Consider the following 12,256-nt stretch of genomic DNA (forward strand, 5'->3'; position numbering starts at 1 on the left):
CGTATCAATAAGCGTATGCAGATGGAAGTTACTTTGCATTGAGGAACACTGGACTCTCAAGTGTGGGAGTCTGACGAAACCCAGGGAATGTGACATTCTGTTTTTGATTTGTGTTATGGAAGATCTCCAGGAATCCATCGGGTGTGAACCATTTAAAGCATCTGATATCTATTCTTCCTCTGCGAGGAGATAAAGGGAGAAATAATAGGCACTCCCTAAAAGCAATCAAGAATACAACATGGTATTGAACTTTTCTCAAAACTTTGAGGAAGACACATAGACCATTATTCCTGATGTCAGTACATTTCTGGGCCAAAAGGGGTCTATAGAGGCCAATTCAAATGAGACACCATGATGGATTTAAAGCATATGTATAAAATATTACATTTTAAGCAGATTAAGTAACTGCTTATTAGTGAGTTTTTGTGAGGTGCTGAAAAAAATCCCTCCCTATCTGAAACAGATGCATGCGCTCTGCTTAAAACATACCTGCCAAGGGAGAGCAAATGCTTTGAGCTAAGTCACTGAGATTTTAAATGTATTCAAGTCCTCTCTCAGATAGGAGAAGATACAGATTCCCCTAGGAAAGGTACCATCTGAAGATGTTAGAATCCTGGAATCTTTTCCAGCAGATCAGTGATTAATTATAGGATGGATTTTCAATGAGGCAGTCATAGGATTATGTGAGAGGAGACGGATTATGTCCACCATATCTTAGATGCTTAGCGAATGTAGGTGTTCTTTTACTTCTCTCCACAGTTTCTGGTAAGACTATCTTGTATGCTTAGCAATTTCCAGAATTCTTCATTTTGAGCATAAATGTGGACCTATGTGCCACAGATAGACAGGGATTCCAGCCACCACATGAAATGGACTGGGGAGAAGGTTAGAGTCTGGATTATCTAGGAGCTTAGAAGCACATTGAAACGATATGAGTCACAGTGAACATCACTTTGCCTGTAAAACAGCCTAGGAGGAGGGAACGATATCAAGACACAAGAATCAGTTAAAGATGGAACTCACTGCTGTGTTTCTGGAAGAGACAACAGAGAATCACGGCTAGGAGTAGAGAGCCAAGGGCTAAACACTCGGCCTTGATCTCACACTCTGCTACTCCCAGTTAGATGATCTTTTGCAAGTAATCAAATATCTCTTGGTTTTGGTTTCCTTATCTGTAAATTGGGGATAATTACAGTACTCACTTTATAGGACTGGTATGGGGATAAAATGAATGAAGATTATGAAAGTTATCTGAACAGTGCCTGGAAGATATCAAGTGCTATGGGAGCGTTCGTTAATTTAGTAAATGCGTGTATGTCCAGCTTTAACATATGGTTAACACACACAGTTCCCAACTTGCAAATTAAATAATTTATACAGCTAATGGATATCTTCAATATTGCTTAACTGGTAAGCAATTTTACTTCATTTAGATGGTATTCTGAGACAAATGTATTCAATATAATGTAAATATATTTAAAATAAGGTGATAAGGGATGTCTGTCTCATGGCGAGAAAATTACTTCTAGGAAAAATGCTAGAGGGTTTATAGAGCAAGTTTTTTAGTAAAAATAATCAATCAACCTCAAGGGTAGATTATAAAGTTTAAGACATCATGTCAGAATTATTCTGCCCAGGGTGGAAGGTAAATATGCAATCATCTACATTATATGTCTATTTGGCTCAAGTTTTGCTAAGAGCAGGGAATACTTGTCTAGTGGGCAGGGTAACTCATTTCCCCTGGAAGAATGTCTAATTATAACTCATCCATGACCCTTACCCTCAATTTGGTTCTAATCCAAAGGGATGTTATTAAAAACTGATCATAGAGGTTTACATGGGAAACAACCATTGACATATTTTAGGTATAAGGTAATTACAAATTGAAATGGCCCATAAAGTCGAGAATTATCTTTCATATGCCCCTCTTTCATCTCCTTATATCAAGTATTGATGATTCTTCCTTGGAAACGTATCACATATCCTCAAATTCTCTTCATTTTCACTGCCATGCCCTACTCATGATGGGTAGACAGTGTGTGGTGAAATGTCACACGTTCTCCATTTATCTGGTTTCAGCACCCCTAGTTTGGATGGCTCCACGCACCTTGCCAGGATACCACAGCAAGAGCATGAGTGTCTCTTTGCTGTCTCAGGGCCTCCTCTGAAGTCACAAACGCTTATTCACCTTCATGGGTGCAACCCCGAAATGTGGGAGACAGTCTTCCACCAATGAGGGACCAGAGTTGGGATAAATGCCCTGCCTCTCCAGCCTCCCATCCCATGGGTCAGTTCTGAGGCATGTTCAATGCCTGTGCTTCTCAAACATTAGAGACTATCAGAATCACCTGAAGAACTGACTAAAATACAAATTACTGAATCCATCCCCAGAAATTCTGACTCAGTAGGTCTGAGGTGGGATCCAAGATTCTGCCTTTCTAATAAGCTCTCAGGTGATGTTGAGGCTGCTGGTCCAGAGACCATGCTGTGAGAACCACTATTCTACATGATTCCTCAGAGAGTTCCCAGAAACAATGAGCCCCAGTTGCCCACAGCAGCAACTAGCTCATTAAATGAACTTTTATTGATTTTTCCCTCTTTTTCTGATCTCATTTTCCCCCACTCTTTCACTCTGGGATCCAGGAATTCCATCTCAAACAAGTGATCTGCAGCCAATTCTATACCTCACACTCTGCTTTCAGAAGGACTTAACCTGAGACAAGGCCAATGGCTCTTATCTGGGTTTCTGAAATATATCCCTAACTAGTATACCTGCCACCTACTGTCCCACTTGAATCCATTCTCCACAAAGTGGCCTGAAGAATCCTTCTAAGACATAAATTCTATGATGTGAATTCTCTGATTAAAATCATCAGTGCTTTCCCATTGTCCCTTGATACAGTGCAGACTCTCACAAGAGTTTGAAGGCTCTTTATGATTGGGTCCTAGGTTGATTGATATGGGTCCTAGGTCTCCAGCTTTACCTCTTGAGAGTCCCCTCTTGCAGTCTTTGCTCCAGCCATTCTAAAATCCTATCTATTCTCCACTCCCCACAATCAGTCTTGGTACTCAATCTTCACACATGCTTATGCATTTCTTTCTTTAATGAATTATAAATTATTATTATTTACATCTCAGCTCAAATCCCACTTAGTCTGGGACAGCTTTTCTGATGCTGTGGATGAGATTAAGTGCCTCCACAAAACCCAGTGTTACCCTGTCATAGCCTTTACCACACTTGTTTGGTATCACTGGTTTAACTGCCCGTCTTCCACATCTGGCTGTACATCCTGTGAGAACAAGAACTATTCTTCCCTTGCAGATCATTGTACCCCAAGCACGTACACAGTACTGTAACACAGAAAGCACTCTGAAAATATATGTTGAATGGACAAATGAATAAATGGATATTATTATCCCAGTTTTAAAGAATCGGGAAATAGACTTTGTCCAAAGTAGCATGGCCAAGTTAACAACTCAGATCAGAGTGATGCCAATGTCCAAGGTCTTTGAGTAGGATAAACCAAGAAGCAGCATCTGAGGGAAGAAATCAGAGGACACTATAGGAGGATTCTGGCCACGGAGATACAGAACCGGAGGTAGAAGGATGCAGAGCCATTGGGATTACTGCAATTTGGGCCAAAACTCATGATAGGACCTAAAGACTGAATACTCTATATTGTCTGGGTTATAATTCTCCAAAATTGCTGGTTTGTTTTTTCTAAATTATATTTTGGTTTCCTTTTTATTTGCATAACACTTTATTTGGTATGTTTTAGTGAGCATATTTGCCAATCTAGTTGGCTTTCCAATAGAGATACTTTTCCAGTGGGCAGGAGGGTGATTAAAGAGATGGAAGGAATATGTCCAACCAAATAATGATGTCACGTCCCCAAAAGGCAATGTAGACCATTACTGCCATACATTTGTCTGAATCATAATTACATGCACATTATCCCTTGACCTCTCCCCTGTCAAAGTGTAATTTGAGATATATATGTTCTAAAATACCCCAATCCTATCATGGAACCTATGTAGTGTGACAGCATCTGAAGACTCAAAGAGATTTCTTTGAGAGAGTTTCCTGTTAATGATGCCTAAAATGAGGGTTTTTTAACATACAGTGATCTTTGGCTCAGTCTATTTATTAAAGGGAAGAATTATTTTTGCTGTTTTTAAGGGAGGAATGGTATGTTTATAACAGGTCAGGTATTTTTCAATCTTAGATGGAGTCCAGTGTTTTTTATTTGGAATTCATGGCCTCTGTGTAGCTATATATTTCCAAAGAATGGATGTAGGTTTCCCTAGCTGTCAACAGGGACAGGAATTCAGTTTTATTGAAGGTAAAACTGGGGGCTATCTGGTGGTGCTGGGAGGGGGACAGCTGTGTAGATAAATATTGCCATTCTCTACTGGATGGCATTTAGTTAAGACAGTAATCGATCAAAATCTAGCTAAGATTTAATTTATGACACTGGAAACTAAAATCCAATGGCTTCCCTCACACTCAGAATAGATGACCTGGCCCCTGCCTTCAAACCTTTCCCTTGTCCCTTAGTGAACAGTGAGCCCATTGTTCTCTTGCTGTCCTTCAAACATGCAAAACTCACTTCTGACTCAGGGTCTTTGTACCTGTTGGTCTCTCTGCTTGGAACTCACTCCTGTGAGTTACCCCCTCACTTTCGTCAAGTCTCTGCTCAAAAAACTCCTCAGAGAAGCTTACCATGTCCGTCCTACCTAAAATATCATTCCCATCCCTATCACTCTCAATCCTCTTACTAAGCCTTATTTTTCATACCGCATATAGATATGTGACATTATGTGTCTGTTTGTTCATTGTCTCTCTCCTCCACTGGAATCTAAGTTTTATGGAGCATGGACTTGGTATCTCTGTATTGACCACCACTGTACCCCAAGCACTCAGAACATATTATAAAATAGGTGCTTAATAAATATTTGTTGGAAGAATGAATGGATGAATGTAGTAAAGTAGTAACATGAGTATGGCATCAAAAATTGGATCAGTAAACATGGCAACAAGATAGTGGCCTTGTATAATTTTTGTTTTTCCTGCCAAATAGAGGTCAGCTAGAGACCTTTTAAATAGTGTGTTTATTTTGCTATATGGCAGCTCATCATTAAAAGCCGGAAACAACAGATCCATCATAAGGTATAAACAAGTGTGAGAAAATTGACCTCCTTTGAAATCACAGATAGGAAATCATTGTGTTGGCAGCTTTTCCCTCAGTGGCACAGAGCCAATAATAGGAACCAAATGGCAGGTATGTTTTGTCATTAAGTCCAGTACTTTCCCTCCAAGTGGCTTCATTAATGCCAAGGTCACCCAATTGAGCATGATGTTAGGGCGATCATTGGTCCACTGCCAGTGTAAGCCATGGGTCACATACTCTAACCCACATTATCTTGTCCTTGCCTATGTCTCCAGCCACTGACCTGCTTGTGAGACACAGTTCCTTCCTCAGCATTATATCATCTAACTGGTGATTTAATGTTAATTTCACAGAAGCTCATTGAACATATTTGAAGAACCACCACATGGAGCCATTAATCAGATTGCGATCAACTACATTATCCCAAATGGCTAGGCTCGATCTCAGTTCACCTGATCTTTGGTTTGGTCAGAAAAGTCCAGTTGCCTTTCCTGAAAAGGCAAGCGATACACAGAATGCTTGTGTACATTTTTATCTAACATTTCTGTTCTCTGACCTGGATCCTTCAGAGCGGATTACATAGGGGACAGGCTGATGCACTGCTTTGCCCTTCACCAATGATAGTCAGAGCCAATTCCTCTTATAAGAAAATGCATGGGAAACACATACTAGGTTGGCTCTCATTTTGATTTATCTTCAAAAAATGAGAAAAAATTCATATATCCCAATGCTGATACTCAGAGCACAAAGCAGAAAGAAAAATATCATTTGTATCTCTAGTTTGTATCTAACCGAAGATATATTTTCTTACTTGTTCTCTCAGGAAAAATCTACTTCACAGATATAAAGTATTGAATTCTAAGTATGCTTCACTTTTTTTGTTGTTGCAAATAGATAGAAAGTGCATTACTTTTCAGCCAGAAACGAAGGATAGGTGTCATGAGGACAAGATGTAAGGACTAAAGAAGGACATGGGATTCTATTGCTTAAGAAAGAGTTTGCTCTGGGGCTGGCCCAGTGGCATAGTGGTTAAATTCACATGCTCCACTTGGGCGGCTCTGGGTTTGGGGGTTCGGATCCCTGGTGTAGACCTGCACACTGCTCATCAGGCCATGCTGTGGTGGCGTCCCACATACAAAATAAAGGAAGATTGGCATAGATGTTAACTCAGGGACAATCTTCCTCAAGCAAAAACAGAAAGATTGGCAATGGATGTTAGCTCAGGGCCAGTCTTCTTCATCAAAACAAAAAAGTCTACTCAGATCTGTTGACTATCCTGAAGATAATGGAAATCTTCACCTCCCAATGATTACACTGAGAACCCAATGTTGGGGAATTTTAAACTGCAAATAATCAACATTAATATAAATCTTTAATTTCACACTGCCACTTTTGCAATGTGGGTGAATATCATAATGTAGATTAACTCATATAGCTCTTGGGGAATCATAAAAGCACAGAAGATCTACGCTCAGCAGACTTTCGAGAACACTAGCTGCTCTTTTTGCAGATGAGGAGTATGATCCTCAATGGGAATTTGGTGACTTGAATAGAGATTTGAAACAAGACCAATGCTTACATTTTAGGAGTACTGAGACTCTTGCCAATGTTTTCTACAAGTTAAACGACCCTATTTAAAACTTTTTTCATTAACATTACCAAGGTTTGCTTAATTTAATAAATGCTGCAACAACTTCTCCAAATGATGAGAGATTTAATGCTAAACAGAAGAGAGGAACAAAGAAAACCACATTTCTAAAACTAAAACAAAAAATACAAAAAGCTATTTCCCACTCTTTAGAAGAACTGTGACATACGGCTTTGACAAATATTACCTTTTAAAACCATCAACCTAAATGCTAATACTATAAAAAGTGCTATATAAAATAGATACAATACAGCAAGAGCAAATGGACTTTGGTCCTCAAAAAACCATTGGGTTAATGCAGGAAAGCCCTATATCACAAATTAAGTCCTATGGCTCTCACCTCCTCATTCACACATTTCTTCACTGCTGATTTTTTGAAACTTCAAATTTTAGGTAAATAAAACCTTGGCTTGCAGTTTAGGGAAGTTCATAGTTGGTTTCTAGAGTTGTGTTTTTTTTAACGGAATAACAGTGAATTCCATGAACTCTAGCTATTTTCATAATATTTCAACCCGACGCCATCTGCGAGCGCTGTTGAATTTGATTGCTCAATGTCACGCATCCCATGTCTCTCTCCCTACCTCTCACAATTAGCTGGCTTTGGTGCTCCACAGCTGCTGCCTCATTCCGGGCTATGCAGGTGTAATTCCCATTGTGCATCAGGGATAGATTAGAAATCCTCAAGGAGCTTGTGAAGTCAATGTTGTCAATGGTCACCCCGAGGCTCGCTGGGATTGGCCGGCCATCCTTCTGCCAGGTGATGGTGATGGGTAAGTCCCCTGAGACCACAACACATGGGATGAAGACCCGCTGTCCAATGGAGAATCTTGGAAACTCAAAAGGTTGGATAAAAGGTGGAACTGCAAGAAAAGAAAAGAAAAGTAACAGAGAAAAGATGATAAGGAACTGCGTCAATATACTACATTGTCTTTTCCTTTAACCCATTTGCATGACATTGAAGGAGTCATGCAATCATCGCTGTAGCATATCAGTATATGAGCCAGTAGAAGATTTGAAATTGTGCTCCTGTTATTTGAATTTTCTCATCGTTCTAAATGAAAAGCATGGCTTGATGTACTTTAGCATACATGCTTAATCTAACTTATTTTGATAAACATTTAAAAGATTCAATAACTATTTTTGAAATAAAATATTTCAGACTCTATGCTCTTCAGTGTAAATACTGTGAAAGAGGGTTTGGGTTTGGTTTTCCCTTAGAAGCTTTTAACCATGATGTGTACAAGAGGACATTTCTTTCCTGCGTCACTAATTTTAGCACTACAATTTCTGTTCTCCCTTCAATCTGTTTCATGCTTTATTAATAGACACACTTTAAGCCTGTTGAAGAAGCAGAGACTACATTTTTATTATGTTAAACGTTTTTTTTACATCCAACTAATAGCAAATGTTAATTAAAAAGATTTATTTTATGTTAAGATAACCACATCTTTACTCCATACCCCTCAATTTTACACATTCTGCATACATAACCTTAAATTATGAACTGGTCCATGGCCAGTTTTCTGAGTGTTGAGATGTGTTGCTAATGAGGACAAGGTTATAACCTTCAGCTTGGCCAGCTGCCGAAAGGGCCAAGCTCAGTCTGGAAAGCTCTTTCCAGATTTAATTTCCATGATAAACTCTTATCTATCTTTCTTGCCCCAAGACCACTCTTTCTCAGCTCCTTCCTAGATGGCCTCACAGGGTAACAGCATCATAAGATGCTTAACATGGAGCCAGAGAGCCAAGTTTGAAATCTACCTGTTACTTATTAATCATAGAGTCATAGGCAAGTTATCAACATGCTCTTCCTATCAGCCTATGGGGTGGTTATTCATAGCCTCACCTTGTAGATGAGGAAACTGAGACTCAAGATGTTACTTTGTCCTTGGTCATAAAACTAGTTCATTGCAGAGTGAGGGCTCAGACCTTATTTATTTTATTCAGGGGCTTGGAAATAAGCAAGATTGCAAACTAAGATTATTAAGCACTCAATGACCTAATATAAACCAGACATTATACTAGGAAATTTTACAGAATGAAGTTAGCAAATAGCAGAATGTCTACTCACTTTGTTTATTAAATCAACTATAGGTTCATTTCAGGTTCAGCTTGGGAGAGATATAAGAGATCCAGCTGAGAAAAGTCTGAATGGAAACCACTCATTCATTCATTCACTCAAGAAGTGTGTATTGAGCACCTGTGATTGACAACACTGTGTGTTGGGCATACCACAGTGACCATAATACACCAGTCTCTGCCCAGTGGAGCTTTCATGCATAGTCATATGCAGTGGATATCAAGAGAGTGTAGCCATGGCTATTCTGCTATTTAACATTATTATTATTACTACTATAAGCTTCCCAGAGTGGTTGGGAGTTAGAACTCAGAACTGCAAATACAGCTGGAGTTAGAAGAATGAGTAAGCAGATGGCTCAAGTTAGGTCTTAACCAGAGAAACAAACAAACAAAGAAAAAGAGCTGAAGGTACCAAGTGCATTCAATGTCAAAACTGCTGTGGCTTCTCAGTGTAAAGTTGGAGCTTTGGGTCTGCACTGAGTTGATCTGACGCTAAGAAAAGATCTCAGGGTGAAGTTCTACCTGGTGCTGGTAGAAAGAAAAGCTGGATTAGTTTGCTTTAAAAATTGGATTCAACTGTGATTATTCATAGTTGACACTGGGTGGGGAGAGTGCCAACTTTTAGCCAAGTTGCTTGCATTTCTCTAAATCTTACCCCAAATGACATAAGTGTTTATTATATATGTAAATATTACTAACACTTAATAATCTGACTTTTTAAAAATAAAAATACATACATTTCCTCTTCTTTAGCTTCTTACACACAGAAACTTGGTTGTCAGTCTACTCAGACAAATCTAGGCACCCACTTGGCTTGGTGCTCATTATATATATTGCACATGGTTTTTCTAAGATAAGAACTTTGGAGCCAGGCCGTGTGGGTTTAAGTTCAGCTGTGCTACTAACATTATCAACCCCGCTCTGTGCCTCAGTTTCCCTATTGGTAGGACCAAGAGTGCCACTGCAAGGAGCGAGTGTGTCAGCACAGGGCTCACAAACGTTCGCAGGCAACTGAATCAGTTTCTTAGCATTGGTTCTATTTCATAAGCCTTTACAATGAGGAAAAATCAAAACAGTTAAATTGCAAGATTATTGGTTAAGGGAAAGGACTCAATTTCTCTTATCGCTTATAATAGGGAGAAGAAATATATAAGGACTTACTTTCCATTTCCCAGATCAAGAAAGAAAGGTAAGACATAGCATGTTTTTGACCAATGAATTTAACAAGAAAACAACATAAGGTGTAGGCTGTCACTAATTATTCAAAGTAAGAATGTCTTCTTACAGCAGGAGAAAGTTGTAGGCAAGAGAAAGGGCGTGTGCATACTGTTTTTCAAGAACAGAGGAAAGAAGTAACTACAGAGAAATCAGAGCTGGAAAAGAAAATGGAAGCAAAACCTGTACTTTCTATAATTCCAAAATATCTATAATTCATTTGTTTGTTGAATTCTAAGGAATACAAGTATAGTTACAGAAGTAAATTTCAGAAAGTTTAGCGTACGTCAACACTGCTGAAAGTGAAGACTGTTGCGTCTAATGCAGGGGAAACAAACGTCAGAAAACTGATGCACTCATGCTCACACACGTCACTCAAAGGAAAATCCCTTGCTTGGAATGTCATCTTTTCAGTGTCACAGCACTCTTAGTTATCTCCTTTCTTAGGCTAAACCAGATGCTGAGAATTCAGGTACGCTGATGAGGGCTCAGTAAGAAGCCACAGTTGGAAAGCCAAGAGGGCAAGATACTGATGGCAAACTGTAAAGAATAGACAGAAGAAGGCAACGCTCACAGCAGGTGGCGCACCTTCTGTGCTGGGGCACGCTGTCCTTAATAGCCAGCTTTTTTGTAATTAATAAAAAATCATAGTCCATAAATAAGACTGAATCATGAGTTATAGTTTACATACTAAATGTAAAAAAAGATATCTCTAAAATATTTTAAAACATATTTACAAAGTAAAAACTATCCAAAATAGTTAAAATAAAAATTTTCATGATAAGAGGAAGGATTTAATTAGAGGGAAAAGTCATTTTCCCAGAATAGTATCAAAAATTAGGTTCGTTATTTGTTGTTTTGCTTGCACATTACATCAGAATGCACTTTTTTTATGCAAACTTAATCATCAGATCTATTTGCCAAGCATATTACTTCTCACCACATATGCTGCCTCCCTTGCTTCAGTCACGAAGCCTAAGTCTGCTGTATAAAATGCTTAGAAATTTTCTAAAAGGTGCAAAATCGTATATTTTATATACATAAGGTATAAATTGGAGGCAAAAAGTAAACCAAGTGATTCAAAAACTCTTGTAATAGTTTTTGGTAAAACCAAATCACCTGTTTGAGACAGACTGCTTATTTCATGTGGCTCATTATATCACATTTTAGGGTAAATTCTCTGAATCTTGTTGACAGTGACAGCTTGTAACATTACAGGAGCAGAAGTTCTGAATGTGACCTGCAATAGGTTTTGATATAACCTTTCTACGCAAAGTATGTAAATATCTGCTAAATGTAACTTATTACCAGGTTTGTTTATTTCATTCTCCACAAGGGTGGGAGTTCCTTTCTCTGAGTCAGTTCAGAGCCATTGAATGCTGCCAAACGTTAATTTAGACTCTTATTCTTTCTAAATCCTTAACAAGAATGTTGTCAGGCTAATATAGCTCTGTGTCTTCTCCCTCAAAAATTAATTGTATATTCTTCTTCATAGGGGAAAAAAGATTTTTTATTTTCTCCCCCAAGAGGAGTACGGCATGTTGAAAGAAACATGAGTGAGGTGTCAGTCAATCTTGGGTGACTAGCTGGTGTCTTCTGGATTCCAGGTTCTTTAATTCTGATTCTATTTCTCCATGAGCAAAATGGTGACAATGAAACACAAATCGTGAGAGGGTTGAGGAAGGGCTTAGGCATAGAGCCAAGGTGCCACACTGAGGCTGCTCAATTAGCTCTGTCTTCCCTCTTCCTAACTTTTTATTTGTCCCAAATTTCATAATTCGCTGGTAAAAATCAAATACATTACATGAACGTTGAGACATACTGAGGTTTGTTTGCATTGCCATATACAATTTCATCAGTTCCACAATTTGTCATCTCTTTTCTAGTGGTCATTTAACCCCGTGAGCCTCCATACAATTCTCAGGTCGACAGCTCTTGGTCTCAGACTCCTCAAAGACCCTTCCTCAAGCCAAAGTCGTATGAGTTACAGCAATGGATATTTTCATCTTTTCAGCTCCTTGTCGCCATTCTGTCTAACAAGCTCTTTCTTCTCACCCTTTAGCAAAGTTTTCTTGTTTGTAACATCTTACCTGCTTCAAAGTGTCCAAAAATTGCATCTGCTAATCCTGCTCGTTACAGAAAT

General features: G+C 38.8%; 1 protein-coding gene across 4 annotated transcripts in view; it reads right to left on the reverse strand.

Moving 5' to 3' along the window:
• DSCAM (DS cell adhesion molecule) overlaps positions 1–12,256 on the reverse strand; it is a 687,554-nt gene that overhangs the window by 232,509 nt on the left and 442,789 nt on the right. For all 4 annotated transcript variants that reach the window (XR_011495418.1, XR_011495417.1, XM_014839281.3 and 1 more), the window contains exon 9: positions 7,401–7,679. Coding sequence is in view for 2 of the 4 variants with exons in the window: in XM_014839281.3 (XP_014694767.2) it covers positions 7,401–7,679 (279 nt within the window). In the remaining 2 variants the exon portion in view is untranslated. The remainder of the gene's footprint in view (positions 1–7,400; positions 7,680–12,256) is intronic.

Source organism: Equus asinus, chromosome 18 (assembly GCF_041296235.1).
Source record: "Equus asinus isolate D_3611 breed Donkey chromosome 18, EquAss-T2T_v2, whole genome shotgun sequence".
Lineage (NCBI taxonomy): Eukaryota > Metazoa > Chordata > Mammalia > Perissodactyla > Equidae > Equus > Equus asinus.